The 19689-nt window shown below is 34.9% G+C and overlaps 1 protein-coding gene across 1 annotated transcript; it reads right to left on the bottom strand.

The window, feature by feature from the left end:
- Positions 1-598: 598 nt before the first annotated feature.
- LOC120429579 (uncharacterized) lies at positions 599-19207 on the bottom strand. Its single transcript, XM_039594623.2, has 3 exons — positions 18790-19207; positions 1288-1619; positions 599-1226 (listed from the first exon to the last, which is right to left on the bottom strand). Exons 1-3 carry the CDS (start codon positions 18808-18810, stop codon positions 740-742), a joined length of 840 nt encoding a protein of 279 aa, XP_039450557.1. The 5' UTR covers positions 18811-19207; the 3' UTR covers positions 599-739.
- Positions 19208-19689: the final 482 nt, after the last annotated feature.

Raw genomic sequence — 19689 nt, 5'->3', positions numbered from 1 at the left:
ATTTGAGTTTGAAAATTGTGCTATTTTTTCACTAAAATGCCCTTTAGATTTAACCAACTGGGAAGCTTCTCCCTGCATTTTGTTGCATTTTTTAAGCCCTTTCAGATACATTTTGAATTTTTAAATTAAATTGAATTTTGCCTGAGTTATAGCCTTTTTATGATTTTTGACGTTTTTGAATCTTCAAACTTTGTGTCCCGATTTGCCCCACTTCCCGTTGACCTAGAGTGCTCATATTTTGGCCAGATGCTAGTTTTATATGCACAAACAACCCCTGAAAATTTCAGGCAGATTGGTGAGGTTCAAACGACGTCCCATACAAAGGGGTATGCCCTGTTCGTGGACTCGCTCTTAAATTGTTTTTGTTATTAAGAAATTACGAGAGGTGTATCGTTTTTTGACCCATAGTCACCCCCACTGACGGTATCACGGTATCAACATTATCGAAAGTAAACTTTGAGTCCTCAACCATGTATTATTTTATAAGGTTTGTATGAAACCCGAGTGAATGCTGGCTGACCGAACTTTTATCTTATTACAATGTATTTCACCCCAGCCAAAAACCTCAGATATTTTTTATAAAAGGATTTTATTTTCATATCACTTCATAATCACTCCCTTAACCTAAATCCCTCACTAGAACATCCATCACAAGCATTCTTGTACTTAACACTAAAGTCCCTTAAAACTATTTACACTCTCTGTACATTGCACTTCACACAATCAAAGAACCAACGGTTCACTGCCTACCGCACTGCCCCGGGGAGAACGCTGGCAGGGCAAACTTGCCGCTGGACTCGACGCCTTCCGGCAGGCTGTCGCTGATCAGCACCGGCATGTACGCATACTTTCCGTTAGCGGGCTTGCTCTTCTTCTCGCGTGCCTCCTTGGCGGCCAGGTCGTTGATCAGGTTGTTCAGCTTGGCCTTGAGCTGCTCCAGTTCCGCCTTCAGATCGTCGCAAACGTGGGCACAGTCCGGTTGGTGGTGCGGCACGAACGTTTCCTGCACGTTGCTCGAGTCGGAGAATTCCGGTTCCAGCGGGAGTGGGGCCTGCGTGGTGGTCGTGGGTCGGGGACGGGGAGTTGTGCGCGGTGTTGTGAAGGGACGAGCCGTGGTCGCTGGGGCTACCTTTTCCAGTTCCGCTCGCAGAGTGCGGCACGCCGGCGGGAAGAACAGATCCTTCCACTGGACGTCCTTTTCGATGGAGGCCTGGTACACGTTGGTGCTAGAAATGGAAATGAAACATCAGGACATGGTCTTCAAACTCCTAACCATGTTCAACTTACATGCTCTTCTCCAGTCGGGCGATGTAGATCTTGGTGGCGTGATCTGGCGGCAACACGCGGTACCCCTTCAGGTCGGACACGTAGTGCACCAGATGGGGCTTACCGTCGGGGTCCACAAATCCGTAACATCCGTACGTCACATCGTCCGGGCCCTTAACCTTGTGCTGGAAGTGATTATCGACCTTGTCCTTGACCACGTCCAGTCCGTACTCGAACGAGCCCTCCCTCAACTTCCCATGGTGATAGTGGTTAGAGTTCTTCTCCACGTTGATGTTGATGTCCAGGGTGCGATCGTCGATGGACAGCGTCTGGGCCAGGGTGACCAAGGCCAGCTGGAAAAAATGGACTCAAATTAGCATATTTTTCGATTGGGAGGTGTGAAAACAAGTTAGTCATCCATCGGGGTGTTGGATTTCGGTTGTTCGGCGCGAAAATAGAAATGCCAGATGGCACCTTTGGAGAGCTACTCCTACGCCCGGATTTTGAACAGGGATTTTATCACCTTTTGATGACATTGTTTTGATTAGTTTACGAAATCTGGATTTGGTCAGTTCTAGGTGAGTTAGTTGCAAATTCCTCTGATGTTACGTCAGTGGAGCTCTTCTGCTACCAAGCCTGCCTCAACGCCGTCGACTTTCAACGTTCATTATTCATGCAGAAAAAAAGGCCAACAGATGGCGCTCCAAACTGGCGCGTGTTTGCATAACGACAGGCGTTCAGTCAGAGGGAATTACACGCATAGCGACAGTAGGATGAAGTATTTTTAGATAAGGCCTTGGAGCGTACGGAATTTCCTATGCCTAAAATTGGCTGGTGTGCCGGTTTTGTTACTGCGAGCGGCAAATTCGTTAACAATCAAATAAGAAGGTTTTCGCTAGCAGAACTTTCCGGGATAGCTTTAATGGGACCTTAATTGTGCCCACAAAATATTTAATTAAAACAAGCTGGCTATTGGGAGGATTACAATGTATTTGATTACAGTAAACATTACGCGACTAGCTTCTTTAAAGTCAGCTCTAATAAATCTAGTTTTTATTTAATTTTAGAGTCTTAGAAGAGAAACATGATTAAATTCTGAATTGACATTGGGTGACTGTGATAGGATTGAGATTGTTTGCAAAATGAAGGGTACAAATTAAATACGTACGGAATGGTATGCAAACTTACTGACCGTGGTAATTAGTTTCTAGATACCGTAAACCGGGGTGACTTTTATAGGATATAAATTTGTTTTTAGAATATTTTCCAACAGGTAAGGTTTTTCTCAAGATTTTTATTTTTAAAACATGTACTGGGGTAGACTGCACAACGTCCATGCACTATTTTGGAAAAAAAGTTTTTTCAATAATGTTTAGAAAAATAGTTACGTTAAAAATTCTTAGTTTAAATTCCGGGGTGACTTTGATAGTCATAGTTTTTCTTGACAAAATCATATTTAAGATGTTCAAACTTTATTTGTACGTTAAATGTACCATCACTAAAGTAGCTAATATAGTTTTTAAGAAAAAAATCAATGTTTAAATTTAGTTAACTAAGTTTATAAGCTTTTTAACAAAAAACATATGAATTAAGGTAAAATTGTTAAAAAGTCAGAAATTTACCTGAAATTTGTTAAAACTAGTTTTGTTTATAAAATTATCGATTTATATTGCATTTAATACTGAATTCAAAGCACGAATCACAAGTTTTCACATTTTACATGAAATTTGTTCAACTGAGATTGCCTATAAATTTGGAGATTTTTTTTAATTGTGTTTAAAAAACACATATTATTTAGTATTTACAAACTTATTTAACTTTCTCCTAGTGGAAAATTATCCAAGGAATCCGAAAATGCATTCCGTTTTCCGATTCAAAATCATGTTCATTGAGGAAATCATGACACTTTGAGAAGTTTAAAATAATGACTTTCATCAACATTTTCTTAACTATAGTTAACTAACTTTTTAAACTTTTCCAAATTTTATGAAAAGTTCTTCTCGTGGTACTTTGAACACTTCTCTACCACGGTCAGTATGATTCTAAACCATTACTTACGTATTTTAATTGTACTCTTCATTTTGCGGAAAAATCGCAAACCTATCAAAGTCACCCCGTTTTACGGTACTACATTTTATGTGTTTTTGAAAAACAATAGGCATTTTCAGTTGAACAAATTTCATATAACTTTTGATACGTGTTTCGACTCTACTTTAAAATGCAATATAAATCGATATTTTTATAAACAAAGCTTGTTTATGAAGAATTTTAGGCAAATATCAATCTTTTTTTCAATTTTAACTAAAAAATGTATTTTGCTTATAAACTCAGCTAACTGAATTATACCAATTATTTTCTTAAAAACTTCATTAGTAACCTTAGTAAATATATTTTGATTCTCAAAATAAAAATTTCATTCTTTTAATCCAATGTTGTCAAGAAAAACTTTATTTCAAAACTAGCCCATGGATTTTGTGTGTCCTGTGTGTTTTGAAAATAATTATCATGTAAAATTAAAGGACAATACAGCATAGAAAACGTATTCAAATTATGGCGTATTGTTCCGTTGATGATTATGAATCTATTTTATTAAATATATTGTTCTTTATAAAATCAAATTGAATTTTTTGACATATGAATTTAGAAATAAAAATCATTTCCCGATTTTCATTCTTTAAATTCCATCAAATTAATAAAGATAAGTTCCATGGGGGTCAATTACAAATAATAATATTTATCTATATCTCCTCCTAAGACATTTACAGAAATGCCTTTGAATTGAATGAGATAGATTTGAAAACAACATTAGGGCGCTGCAAATATTTTAAACATATTGAAATAAATATTTTATGGCAAGTTATACTTAAAATATTTTTTGCAAATCCGTCGTAAAACTACTTACTTTTCCTGTAATTCTTGAACGATGAAATAGCCTACTTTTCTGTACCAAAAATAACAAAATAAATGCTGAAAAGTTCTACTTTTCAGCCCTGAAATGGGTGCCGAAAAGTTGAACTTTTAAGCACTTGTTTTGATTTTGACAAAAAAATTTGGATTTAAACGATTTATTGACAAAATACATGAAAATTTGACCTAAATTTTCACTCAATGTGTATTTTTCGGAATTGCAAGGAGCGGCTGGCTGACTGGTTACGGTGTTCGCTAGGTTAGCGAATGGTCCTGGGTTAGATTCCCATCTGCTCTTAACGAGAAAGTATAGGAAATATAAATCTTGAAACTCTGAATATGAACAAAAATCAATATCGCTCGAGTCGGGGTTCGATCCCCCGTCCTTTGGATCGGTGCTAACAACTAGGCCATCGCGACTTGGTGAGCTATGACTGACATTAGAAATACTGTTACTACCAACTATATACGCGCTGGGTCTTTGTCCATTTGACAAGTGTTCGGAAGTTCTAAATTTGAATCCGATTGGTACAAACGTTCTTCAGTTCGGGGCTTGTCGATAAAAGCTGAAGTACCTCGCGCTCTGCTAGCCAGCGTAGAAATGGGTCACCGAAGCTCGGCAGAGCTAACACCTTCGAAATGCCTATGTAAGTTATTTGCATATATAGAATGTAGATCTAAAAATACATGGAAACAACTCAATTTGTAAGAAGCGGCCGCGTAGTCCCGTTTGGTTGGTGGTTGCACACACACATGTGTATTTTTCGAAATTACAAAAAATGTTGTATGGAACTCGTTGCAAAACTTGATTTTTTCAGCAATCTTCGTATTTATCCAACTCGGTGAACCTCGTTGGATAAATGTACGACTCGTGCTGAAAAAATCCTCTTTTTGCAACATGTTGCATAAACTACTATTAAAGCATTTAAATTTGAATTTTATTTCTATTTTTTTTTTTTGTTGAATATTGAAAAAAAAGGAAAAGTCGATATACTTTGAAATGAAAAGCACCTCAAAAACAATGTAAAGCATGAAAAATTTATACAATTTTCTATTATGAACATTGTTGTCCAGACAACTGAGATACGGTCTCTTTTAGAATAAATTTCGTTTTTTTTTATTTAGACTTCATTTTTCATCTGACTATTATTGTTGTTTTTCTTTTTTAATCCTATTATTGTTGTTTTTCTTTTTTAATCTTATTAGTTTTCAATCTTTTTAATCAATATATTTAATTCAAATTAAAAGAAACTCAACATTCTTGAAAGACCAAATCACATTTGGGGTTATCAAACATGCATAATGCTTGAATTTGAAAATTTAAAAAAAATATTTAAGAAAAGAAAAGATTATAGCAAGGGTTATATTACAAATTTTGAATTTTCTTGGCGTATGTGGTCCAATCAAATAATTTTACATTTTTTATTCATTTTCTGACTTTGAAAATTTGACCAATAACTGCCGAGATATGGTTTGATAACAATATAAATTGATATATTTTTTCATCCGTCCAAAAAATTACTGGAAAATTGCCAACCAAAACATATTTTTATATGCAACTGTTTTTAATTTTTTGGTAAAAAAAATCAGAATCATACATCCAATCCAATTCACACTTTTTTCTTAACTTAAAATGTGCTAAGTCGCAAATAGTTTTACTAAATGAACAAGGTCATCATAATCTACTCTGCAGTTATGATTAATTTCCTTTCCCAAACAAACGAACCCAACATGGTTTCCGTCGTTACAATTTATTACCCAATCAACAGGTAGTTCTACATAGATAAATCATAAACAATAATATTTTGTGCTTATCGATACACCCCCAAAAAAACAAACACTGATTTGCATTTTGAACGAGTCAAGTCCCCCCGCTGAGTCCCTCCCCCACACACAGTTAAAAAGGTTAAAATTATATTTGTTTCATAGCCGATGTTAAACATCGAAAATAAAAAAAAGATTTTTTTTCTGTGCATTTATAGACAATAAATTTTTATCACAAATCCACCCTCTTGACAGAACGGCTAATGCTTTAACCCCTGGACTGGTTCTCGTGTCAGCTTCAATTAGTTTGCCGATTTGGGTCGCAGCAGCGTCGAACCAAAATGAAGGTTAATTTTAGTAGAACTAATGGTCGACCTTCTGGGAACACCGTCCGTCCCATTAATTAAGTGACAAATGATGAGCTTGTATGAGAGTTGAATGAAAGGGGCCGTTCACAAATTACGCGTGCAAGTTAGGGAGTTGGAGATTGGTGATAGTCCACGCTCCATTTAAAAATGCATAAGCAATTCATAAGGATATCATGAATACCCAAAAATATTTGGAAGTAATTTTTAAACAAGCCCTAAATGACCAACATAGCTGACGCATTTTTTTAAATGTGAGTGTTCACTAGGTGATCATCTGAATGTTGCAAAAAGCCTCTAATTATCTGCGTTAGGAAAACAACCTCCGACTGAATTTCAAAACAAATCGCATTAATTGATGCCAAAATCCTGATATCGCAGACCTACATCACGTATACGAACCAAAGAAAGCTAAGATGCGTCTCGCAGCTTAGTTAACACTAATTAGAAACGGCTCCGGCGAGGGGTTGCCATAATAAACACATGGCGCCCCAGCTTCCGTAACGTGAAGTGGCTTGATCTTGGTCAATTTTTTTTTTGTTTTATTGAAAGTAAAACACTTTCGTTTTAAAACACTCAATTACTACTAAACAAGGGTTGTCAATGTTTCAGAGTCTTGCCCAGTTTGTATACAAAGTTTCCCGCAATTGAATACCACCTTCATATTATTCCAAACCAAATTTCATTCTACAGTACCAAACTGGTCAAATCAAATAGCTACTTCGTGAGTTGTTGTTGTTGTATTTTTTTTTTTTTTTTTTTTTCCATGTGCATTCATTCAGTTAAAATATTATTGAGTGTCCAATCACAATCGATGACTTTTCACCTCAATTTTAAATACTAGCAACTTTCATTTATTCATGAAATATTGTAGCTTTCGCTATTCAGTGATTTCAAATGTAGGAGGTCCTACATGTACAAAAGGGAAAAGGGATACCTTAAAACTAACTTATAAACTATATAAAGAGCGGATCAATGCAGCTGAAGACTGCAATGATTTTTGTCGAAATGCATCAATTATCTTATTGGACATAACATCCAAAGTGTCAACTTCGGCTAATTGATGAAGTTCACTGGTGCTGAACCAGGGAGGAAGTTTCAGAATCATTTTCAGAATTTTGTTCTGAATCCTCTGAAGTTTTTTCTTCCTGGTTAGGCAACAGCTTGTCCAGATCGGCACAGCATAAAGCATGGCAGGTCTGAAAATTTGTTTATAAATTAACAGTTTATTCTTGAGACAAAGTCTAGAATTCCTGTTTATAAGTGGATACAAACATTTAATATATTTGTTACATTTAACCTGGATACTTTCAATGTGATCCTTGTAAGTAAGGTTTTTGTCAAAAGCAAGTCCAAGATATTTCACTTGATCCTCCCACTTTAAATTTACCTCGTTCATCTTTATAATGTGATGACTTTTTGGTTTAAGAAAATCCGCCCTTGGTTTGTGAGGGAAAATAATAAGTTGAGTTTTTGCAGCATTTGGAGTAATTTTCCATTCTTTCAAATAAGAATTGAAAATATCCAAGCTTTTTTGTAATCTTCTTGTGATGACACGAAGGCTTCTACCTTTGGCGGAGATGCTTGTATCATCAGCAAAAAGTGATTTCTGACATCCTGGGGGCAAATCAGGCAAGTCAGAAGTAAAAATATTGTATAAAATTGGACCCAAAATGCTTCCTTGAGGGACGCCGGCACGTACAGGTAGTTGATCAGATTTGCTGTTCTGATAACATACCTGCAGAGTACGATCCGTCAAATAATTTTGAATAATTTTCACGATATAAATCGGAAAATTAAACCTTTTCAATTTCGCAATCAAACCTTTATGCCAAACACTGTCAAATGCTTTTTCTATGTCTAGAAGAGCAGCGCCAGTAGAATAGCCCTCAGATTTGTTGCTTCGAATTAAATTTGAAACTCTCAACAACTGATGAGTAGTTGAATGCCCAAGGCGAAATCCAAACTGCTCATCAGCGAATATTGAATTTTCATTAATGTGCGTCATCATTCTATTAAGAATTATTTTTTCGAATAATTTACTAATAGATGAAAGCAAACTAATGGGCCGATAGCTTGAGGCTTCAGCAGGATTTTTATCCGGTTTTAAAATCGGAACTACTTTGGCATTTTTCCAACTACTGGGAAAATATGCCAAATCAAAACATTTGTTGCAAATTTTGACCAAGCTACTTAAAGTTGCTTCAGGTAATTTTTTAATTAAAATGTAAAATATGCCATCCTCACCAGGGGCTTTCATATTTTTAAATTTTTTGATAATAGATTTTATTTCATTCAGATCCGTATTAAAAACATCATCTGATGAAAATTCTTGTTCAACAATATTCTGAAACTCTATTGAAATTTGATCTTCAATAGGACTCAAAACATTTAAGTTGAAATTATGAGCACTCTCAAACTGCTGAGCAAGTTTTTGAGCTTTCTCCCCATTAGTTAATAGAATATTATCACCATCTTTTAAAGAAGGGATTGGTTTTTGAGGTTTCTTAAGAACCTTTGAAAGTTTCCAAAAAGGTTTGGAATAAGGTTTAATTTGTTCGACATCTCTTGCGAACTTTTCATTTCGCAGGAGAGTGAATCTGTGGTCAATAACCTTTTGCAAATCTTTTTGAATTCGCTTCAGTGCAGGATCACGAGAACGTTGATACTGTCTTCGACGAACATTTTTCAGACGAATCAGAAGCTGAAGATCGTCATCAATAATGGGGGAATCAAATTTGACTTGGACTTTAGGAATAGCAATATTCCTAGCATCCAAAATTGCATTAGTTAAAGATTCCAAGGCTGAATCAATATCAGCTTTGGTTTCTAAAACATAATCATGATTTAAATTGTTCTCAACATGATGCTGATACCTGTCCCAATTAGCTTTGTGGTAATTAAACACAGAACTATTGGGTCTGGTAACTGCTTCATGAGAAAGTGAAAAAGTTACTGGAAGGTGATCAGAATCAAAATCAGCATGAGTCACTAAAGGACCACAATACTGACTTTGATTTGTCAAAACCAAATCAATTGTTGATGGATTTCTAACAGAAGAAAAGCAAGTTGGCCCATTCGGGTATAAAACCGAATAAAGACCAGAAGTGCAATCTCTGAATAGAATTTTACCATTGGAATTTACTTTTGAATTATTCCAAGATTGGTGTTTGGCATTAAAATCACCGATGATCAAAAATCGAGATCTATGCCGAGTAAGTTTATTCAAATCCCCTTTGAAATAATTTTTATTTTCCCCAGTGCATTGGAAAGGCAAATATGCAGCTGCAATCATAATTTTCCCAAAAGAAGTTTCAAGTTCAATGCCCAAACTTTCAATAACTTTTAACTTAAAGTCACGTAACGTACTATAAGTCATACTACGGTGGATAACTATTGCAACTCCACCGCCATTTCGATTCATTCTGTTATTGGTTATAACTTTATAATCTGGATCACTTTTCAAATAAGTGCCAGTTTTTAAAAATGTTTCGGTTATAACAGCAACATGCACGTTATGAACTCGTAAAAAGTTGAAAAATTCATTTTCTTTCGCTTTTAAAGAGCGAGCATTAAAATTCATAATATTGATGGAATTACTTAGATCCATGATTAAACTTCAGGGTAAGAACAACATCATTCGCAAATTTTAATCCAATCTGGATAGCTTCCATCATGGATGTAGCATTACTCATTGTTTGAATCAAACCAAACAGTGAGTTTTGCAAAAAAGTCATTTTTTCAAACGTAACATCGCCGAGATCAGAAGATCCCAAAGCGTTGCCAGCAGAAAAATTTTCAAATGAAATTTGAGGTACCTGCCCAATTTCAGGAATATTGGTAGAGGATTTAAAATTCGTGGATGAACCCGAACCCGAAACGACGTTGGCATAAGAAATACCATTAGTGTTACCTAACTTTTCCACGGTAGGGGTATTTCTAGCATTGTTCGAGTGAGACAGCACGAACGTTTGATTTAAAGATGCAGGTACAACCTGACCTTGAGAAAATTTCGGTTTGGATTTCGGCTGATGCTTAGCACGAGAATCCAAAACCTTTTTTCTGATGGGGCAATCCCAGAAATTAGATTTGTGATTTCCACCACAATTTGCACATTTAAATTGGGTGACTTCTTTCACGGGACAATTGTCCTTGTCGTGAGAAGAATCCCCGCAAACCATGCATTTTGGAACCATGGCACAATGATCAGTACCGTGACCGAATGCCTGGCAACGCCGGCACTGGGTCAGATTCTGGCCATTACCGCCATGTTTCTTAAAATGCTCCCACTTTACCCGTACATGGAACAAAAACTGTACTTTGTCCAAAAGTTTCAAATTGTTGATTTCATTTCTGTTGAAATGAATCAGATAAAATTGTGAAGTCAAACCAAAGCGAGAAATATTCCCGTTTGATTTTTTCTTCATTGGTATTACTTGGGATGGGGCAAAGCCAAGCAAAACCTTAAGTTCGTTTTTGATCTCATCCACCGACAAGTCGTTGGAGAGACCTTTCAGGACCGCCTTGAATGGACGAGCATTCTTGGTCTCATACGTGTAGAAATTGTGTTTGTGGTTTTTCAAATAACCAACAAAAGTTTGGTGATCTTGTAAAGATTCCGTCAACAAGCGACATTCTCCTCTTCGACCAAGCTGGAACGAAACCTTCAAATTGCAAGTTTCCTTGCAATTCTTCAGTTGCGTTCGAAAGCTGGCCAAATCGGAGACGGAAGTCACTACAATTGGCGGAGCCTTTACTCGTTTCTCGACGGCAGAAGGCTCAGTACGAGGAGAAGGATCCTTGTCAACAGTTTCGGATAAAACACCGAAACTGTTTGCCAATGGAATTGGGGGATTGACCTCACTTTCAGAATCAGAATCAGACCTCGGATGAGGCTGTTTTCTTTTTCTGTTTCCGTTAGCCGGTTTAGCGTTCAAACGCTTCACCGACGTAACGACCAAATCTTCAGAAGATTTGCGTTTACCTTTGTTTTGACGCATTTTGCAAGCAAAGTTCTCTTAAAAAGATGGCTTCGTTTGTAAAATACAACAAAATTTCAGGTGGGGTTAGTCTTGAAAAGACTGTTTAGAATTTGGGAAAATAACTCAGGTAGTCTTTAAAAAGACTGTGAATTTTTTTTTGAAATAACTCTGAGCTTAGGTAGTAAAAAATACCGCAGCTCTAGTGTCCGTTCACCTCGAAGGTTCGCAAGACACTGACCAAACTGGTCATCGTCGGCATCAGGTGTCGAAATATCGACAAAACATTGGGCAATCCCCAACGACCAAAAAGGAGGCACTAAAGCAACAAGTCGCCCGAAAACCACCCTGCTGAGAGCTCTTCGGAAGGTCCGTTTGACCAAACCCCCCACAAAAATTGGAGCACTCCGCCTAGCCTAGCTGCTGTTTGTCTTTGCTAACGATGCGAATATTTATTCAGTCAATTAATCAGAAATATGACTCCATCTGGTCGGGGTCGAAACAAATCTCATTTGGGGGCGACGGATTTGGGGCACGGATTTGTCTGTGTGTGCTAGGCTAAAAGTTTCAGGAGAGGGGGGGGGACCAATTTCTAGCGTTGACAAGAGCGGGAAAAAGTCAACAGAGCAGGAGAGGATTTCGTGAAATATGAAACCTTGGGGTTCTGACCAGATGAATCGTTCAGCAATTACGTAGAATTTAATGGTCGATGCTAAGTCTCTGCAAGTTTGGTATTGAATCAAAACAGCTGTTTTACGGTAAATTTTACCGAATTTTCAACTGCTGAACAGTTCGGTAAACTGAAAATTACCGAATTCGTTAAAAACTTACCGAAACTCGGTGATAAAGTTCATCGTACAACCGAAATTCGGTAAAATTTGGTTCATTTTGACAGATAGTTTACCGATCTTAACTTTGCCGATTTTTCAACTACCGAATTCGGTAAAAAAAAATCTAAGTGTGTAACCTTGTTTTTGTGGAATATATATGTTTTACAGTTTCTAAACACAGTAAAAAAATGTGTAAATTTGCAAAGTTTTTTATAACCTCTTTTTCGATGTAATGATACCTCAATTTAGACTGAAAAGGTACTACAGAAAAGTGGTAAATTTACAAATTTTCAGATGTAAAATAACACATTTTTCTGACATAAAAGATGTTTCTTGTGTGTACCGTAAAACGGGGTGACTTTGATAGCCGGGGTGACTTTGATAGGTTTGCGATTTTTCCGCAAAATTAAGAGTACAATTAAAATACGTAAGGAATGGTTCAGAAACATACTGACCGTGGTAGAAAAGTGTTCATAGTACCTCAAGAAAAACTTTTCATAAATTTTTGGAAGGTTTATAAAGTTAGTTAACTATAGTTAAGAAAATGTTGATGGAAGTCATTATTTTAAACTTCTCAAAGTGTCATGATTTTCTCAATGATCATGATTTTTAATCGGAAAACGGAATGCATTTTCGGATTCTTTGGACAATTTTCCACTAGGAGATGGTTAAATAAGTTTGTAAATAATAAATAACATGTGTTTTTGAAACATAGTTAAAAAAAACCTCCAAATTTATAGGCATTTTCAGTTGAACAAATTTCATGTAAAATGTAAAAAAATTGTGATTCGTGCTTCGAATTCAGTATAAAATGCAATATAAATCGATAATTTTATAAACAAAACTAGTTTTAACAAATTTCAGGCAAAATTCCGACTTTTTAACAATTTTACCTAAAATTTATATGTATTTTGTTAAAAAGCTTATAAACTAAATAACTTAACATAAACATTGATTTTTTTTTCTTACAAACTATATCAGCTACTTCAGTGATGGTACATTTAACGTACAAATAAAGTTTGACCATCTTAAATATGATTTTAACATGAAAAACTATGACTATCAAAGTCACCCCGGAATTAAAACTAAGAATTTTTAACGTAACTATTTTTCCAAACACTATTGAAAAAACTTATTTTTCCAAAATAGTGCATGGACTTTGTGTGGCCTACCCCAGTACATGTTTTAAAAATAATAATCTTGAGAAAAACCTTACTTGTTGGAAAATATTCTAAAAACAAATTGAAATCCTATCAAAGTCACCCCGGTTTACGGTATATCAAATTTAGTTGAACGGTTTCCAAATTTGATGCATTCAAGTACAGTCCAGACTCGATTAAGTTATGGTTTGGTACCAACTTCGGATAATCGAATCATTCTATTTTTTTTTTAATTTTCTCACTTTTACATCATATCAAATTATGCGACCCCAATTTAGTCAAATTTGAGTAGTTGATTACCTGTTACATGACTAAAAGTGTTTTTTTCAATATTTCATAACCATTTTGCCAGGCATCTTGGATTAAAAAATTTCCAAATCATTCTACTTTAGACTGTAGTCTGAATTCTCTCCAGCTGACGGTTACAGAGTTACAAAAAGATTGGAAAAAAATTAAAAACTAGTAAAGAATAATAAAAAGCCACGTCATTTATGGCCGCACTCCTTACGATTTTGTGAAATAGAAGGTGAACTTGATCAGATACTTTGCTTAATGGCTTAATGGATGATATGTTTGCTATACACTATGGAGAAAGTTGGTGATGCATTACCATTTAGGGGTTAAAGACATTAAGGAATGACACCGGACAATGCAAGAGTTCCAAATTATGTCATCGATTCTTTATTTACACTACAAAAACTAATTTCCAAAAGTTCGGTAGCATTGTTAAAATCTTAAAATTATTCTCCTGAAACTTTTAAATATTTGCCATAATAAGGCAAAGAAAACAAAGCCAAGTAATTTTCAAGAATTGTTACTTTTGATTTTATTTTATTTTTCTAATTTAAATTAAACTTCAAAGCTTTCTTTTAAACAAAAAAAAAAGAAGTCATTTTACATTATTGGTCCGCCCAAGAAGATTCGATACAAGTTTGACAACTGCCCACTTCCACAAATTTCAAATGCAGACAACCAATCTTCATTGTCAGAGATTAAAAAATGCTTGAAATTCTATTATATTTACAACAATAAAACTTTCAATATTTTAAATACATACATGCTTAATGATCCTATTCAAATGTTAGTTTTGATAGAATTCTTAACTCGGATAGTCTTTTTATTTTTTATTTATTTTTTTATTGGATTATTCAGAAATGTAAAAAAAAATTATTGTAAAATTTTCCAATTTATTTTTTGATTAAAAATTTGTTAAACTTTCGAATCAACCCTAACTTTTGATATGGTCAAATACAAGTGTTTTGGTCATTTTCAAATGTTGAGATGCATTTGAAAATTCATTCAAAGGCCACCCCTTCCTTTTTTGAACATGCGAAAAAAGAGGTGTTTTTGAATAATTTGCAGCCTGAAACGGTGATGAGATAGAAATTTGGTGTCAAAGGGACTTTTATGTAAAATTAGACGCCCGATTTGATAGCGTACTCAGAATTCCGAAAAAACGTATTTTTCATCAAAAAAACACTGAAAAAGTTTAAAAAATTCTCCCATTTTCCGTTACTCGACTGTAAAAAAAATTGGAACATGTAATTTTATGGGAAATTTAATGTACTTTTCGATTCTACATTGACCCAGAAGGGTCATTTTTTCATTTAGAACAAAATTTTTCATTTTAAAATTTCGTGTTTTTTCTCACTTTGCAGGGTTATTTTTTTGAGTGTAACAATGTTGTACAAAGTTGTAGAGCAGACAATTACAAAATTTTTGATATATAGACATAAGGGGTTTGCTTATAAACATCACGAGTTATCGCGATTTTACGAAAAAAAGTTTTGAAAAAGTTGGTCGTCATCGATCATGGCCGTTCATGGTCACCCGCGACAGACACGGACGACGAAACAAAGAGAAACGCAAAAAGTAACTTTTTCAAAACTTTTTTTTCGTAAAATCGCGATAACTCGTGATGTTTATAAGCAAACCCCTTATGTCTATATATCAAAAATTTTGTAATTGTCTGCTCTACAACTGTGTACAACATTGTTACACTCTAAAAAATAACCCTGCAAAGTTAGAAAAAACACGAAATTTTAAAATGAAAAATTTAGTTCTAAATGAAAAAATGACCCTTCTGGGTCAATGTAGATTCGAAAAGTACATTAAATTTCCCCTTCTGGGTCAATGTAGATTCGAAAAGTACATTAAATTTCCCATAAAATTACATGTTCAAAAATTTTTACAGTCGAGTAACGGAAAATGGGAGAATTTTTAAAACTTTTTCAGTGTTTTTTTCGATTGAAAATACGTTTTTTCGGAATTCTGAGTACGCCATCAAATCGGGTGTCTAATTTTACATAAAAGTCCCTTTGACACCAAATTTCTATCTCATCACTGTTTCAGGCTGCAAATTATTGAAAAACACCTCTTTTTTCGCATGTTCAAAAATGGAAGGGGTCGTACCGCCTCTCCGTCACGAGATATCAAAAAACGGACCTCGGATTCGTGATCAGGGACAAAAATTACCCCTTAGGACAAAGTTTCACGCAAATCGAAGAGGGGTCGGGGCAACTTTTCCCGATTTCGTGTGAGTTGGTAGAGAATTACCCATAATCGAATCACAAAAAAAAATCTTATTCTGATTTTTTTTTGTTTTTTTTTTTATTAAAATAACTATTTCAATTTGGCTTCAATTTAGTCGCAGAACTCCAAATTCATGTAAAAAGAAATAAAATGTAAAAACTTATACATTTTTTTCTGTTCATTGATTTTTTTTGTTCAAACCTTCGGATAATCAACTTCGAATAATCGAAACTTCGAATAATCGAGGCTGCTGATAATCGAATCAGGACTGCATTTGCTTACAATTTTTGGCATTACTGATATAATTTAACACTATTTTTGTGATGTAGAGAAACCCTCATTTTTCTTCGAGCAAAAAAAAATCGTCTTTTTCAACGATTTTCAAAATCATGAACATCATGAAAATCTGGATATTTTTAGAGTGAATTTTTTGAAGCCTTAAGCAATGCCTATAACTTTGTCAATGACACCAAATCGGTCAGAAAATTCGTTCGCAAGATACAGATTTTTGATTAATTCAACCAAATTTCAGCAATCAAAATTGGATCTCAATCATGTAAAAAGCTCGTAAAAGCTTTACAAAAAGAATAAACAAGTCAAAGAAAAAAAAATTACAATTTGGAAGAAAAAAAAATTTGAACTTTTTTGAAAACTGTTTGACATCAGGTTTTATTTGTGTTCAATTCAATTCAATTGTGTTTTTATTAGAATTTAACAGTTCTGCTCCAGGATGTGACATTTGCAATTCAGAGATTTGGAGAACCTTTCAACTGAGATCAATTCATAGGCCTTTGTAGGGAGGGTACATATTTTTACGTTTAGATTTTGCTAGCTGGGTGCTCTTTTAGGGAAAATAAATTTTGAGAAAAAACCCTAGTTTTATTTGTGTTATTATGCACAAAATTTCATTTTTTTTAAATCTATAATTTTCACTTAAATGGACCAGTTTAGAAACTTTGATGACTTAGGAGGACAACACATAAATTAAAACAAAATACATAAATGGTTTTATAAACTATTTTTTTAACCTAGTTTCACGTTTAGGCTGCTTGATTGATGATTTAAGTCTAAAACATCACTTTATATCTGCAATCTACACTCAAACGGATTATCGAAACAAGTGTGATATTTTTAGAAACATTTTGAATGTTTACCAAAGACCTCCTTAATTAAGTGGGTAACCTTTCACATTCATAAATCAAAGTTATTTTAAGAAACACGAACATAGGAGAAATTTATAAAAGAAGTAATTTTATTTTAAAATAGGGCTAGTAAAATCTTATTAATCTAATTCTAAACAAAAAAAATATAAAAAACGCATCATTTCAGTTTTGCTACTTTCAAAAACATGTCAAAATATCAACTTATTTAAGAAACTAAAATTATTCCTAAACTTTTACGTCTTTTACCGATTTGTGGTTCCAAAATATTTATTTTTTTAAGGATTAAGCAGGCTTTATTTGTTCAAAAATGCCTAAATAAGTATAATTCAATGTATTCTGCATAGTTTAAATGCTATTTTGCAATATTTTTCAAAGAAAGTTAGAATTTAAGAGCGAGTTTTTCACCAATGTGTAACAGGTCGTATCGAGGTGCTCCGGTTTGGATGAAACTTTCAGCGTTTGTTTCTCTATACATATACTCATGCCAAATATGAGCCCTCTACGACAAAGGGAAGTGGGGTAAAACGGGCTTTGAAGTTTGAAGTCCAAAAAACGTAAAAAATCTTAAAATTGCTCGCATTTCCGTAAAACTTCATCAATTCCAACGTTCTTAGATGCATTCGAAAGGTCTTTTGAAGCACTTCAAAATGTGCCATAGACATCCAGGATTGGTTCGACTTTTTCTCTTAGCTTTTGCAAATTACTGTCAAAAATTGATTTTTTAAAACCTTAATATCTTTTTGCAACAGCCTCCAACACCCATACTCCCATAGGTCAAAAGATAGGTAATTTCATGCACTATAAGCCTACCGTGTTAACTTTTTGGCCAATCGCAGTTTTTCTCATAGTTTTTCGATTTTTCTAGAACAAACATTTTACAACGTTAGTTTTTGCCCTGTAGGCCGCCATAGCGGCACTTTTTGGTCTCAATTTTGTCATATTCGGAATCCTCGGACAATTTCACGTAAGTTAGCAGTATTGGAGTAGTAAATTTGATTGGAAAAATTGCCATTTAGAATGAATTAAAATATTTTTAACAATTTGTTGGATTAGGGGTAAAACAGGTTTTCGCCTACTTGATACAGCATTTGATGTATTGAATACAGGGTAAATAAGATCGATTTATTTTTTCAAAAATGTTTTATTTAATTATTTTTTAAATAAAATTTACAACTCCAATACTTCTAACTTACGTGAAATTGTCCGAGGATTCCGAATATGACAAAACTGAGACCAAAAAGTGCCGTCTTCTTGGCCTACAGGGCAAAAACTAACGTTGTAAAATGATTGTTTTAGAAAAATCGAAAAACTATGAGAAAAACTGCAATTGGCCAAAAAGTTATTTCCGTAGGCTTATAGTCCATGTAATTACCTATCTTTTGACCTATGGGAGTATGGGTGTTGGAGGCTGTTGCAAAAAGGTATTAAGGTTTTAAAAAAATCAATTTTTGACAGTAATTTCTATGGCACATTTTGAAGTGCTTCAAAAGACCTTTCGAATGCATCTAAGAGAGTTGGAATTGATGAAGTTTTACAGAAATGCGAGCAATTTTAAGATTTTTCATGTTTTTTGGACCTCAAACTTCAATGCCCGTTTTAACCCACTTCCCTTTGTCGTAGAGGGCTCATATTTGGCATGAGTTCATCTCATGTATAGACAAACAAACGCTGAAAGTTTCATCCAAATCGGAGCACCTCGATACGACCTCTAGAACAAACCGAGCAATATTTACAAATACTGCCTCTTAAAAAGAAAGATTTTTTTTCCTAATGTTGCTCCCTAATAATAAATTGTTAATAAACTTTACTATCTTGAAACTTACCACTGCAACAAACTGCTTCATTCTTCTGATTATTTTTATTTAATATATGTTGCTAAATCTGCTCAAATCTTCTGTAAGGACTGTATCCACTCAATGTATTTCGTTTATAACTCTAAAATCTTCGCTAGAATTGTCCTGTATTGTTCTTAAAATCACAAATCTTCGCAAAATATACACAACAGTCCCAAAAAGGTATGTTCTGATCAAACAGTTCTTCAACGGGCACTTTCTCGTCGTGGCGAGAACTTTGCGTGAAAATTCTTCAATCACTTAAAAAAACACCACACTGCAGTTCTGCACACTAATATGATCGGTTAATTCTTCGAAAACGATCCAATTCTCAATGCAGACGACTTTGGAGCAGATCCTTTCTTCACCGGTTGCCGGACGGTATGCGACTATGCGTTTGGAAGTGACCGCATCGCGCTCTTATTTAAATATCACAGCGCCACCAAAACGACGCTACCGCTGGAGAAGAAAAAGGTTTCCCCAAAAATGGCATCTCTTCTTCTTTATTTTGCTTCTGACGTTTCCGAGCACACCGTTTGTTTTTGTTTTGCATCTCCCACCTGAATTCTACGACGCGATCTCTCGCGGCTTATCACGATCGCGGATGCTGCGGCGTGGATCCACGTCATCGAGAAAGAGCAAGAGAGAGGGAAAGATAGCAATGTTGTCTCTCTTTCGGTGACATTCCTGCTTGTTTTTTTCGGGCCGCGAAAGCAAAATGTAAACAAACAGCTGCGGAAAAGCGAATCGAGAAAAATTATTGATAAACCGTCGTCGTCGTTTTCGTTGTCGCGAGCGAGCGTGAAATTAAAATTATTTCGGCGCCAGCCTCTATTAACGAACGGACACTGGCCTTTTCGCGCAAGTCTGGCCGCTAATGTCCGGTTTTTG

Source organism: Culex pipiens, chromosome 2 (genome assembly GCF_016801865.2).
Source record: "Culex pipiens pallens isolate TS chromosome 2, TS_CPP_V2, whole genome shotgun sequence".
NCBI classification, from domain to species: Eukaryota; Metazoa; Arthropoda; class Insecta; order Diptera; family Culicidae; genus Culex; species Culex pipiens.
Note: the sequence above shows the minus strand (reverse complement) of the source record. Positions and strands in the feature narration are given on the sequence as shown.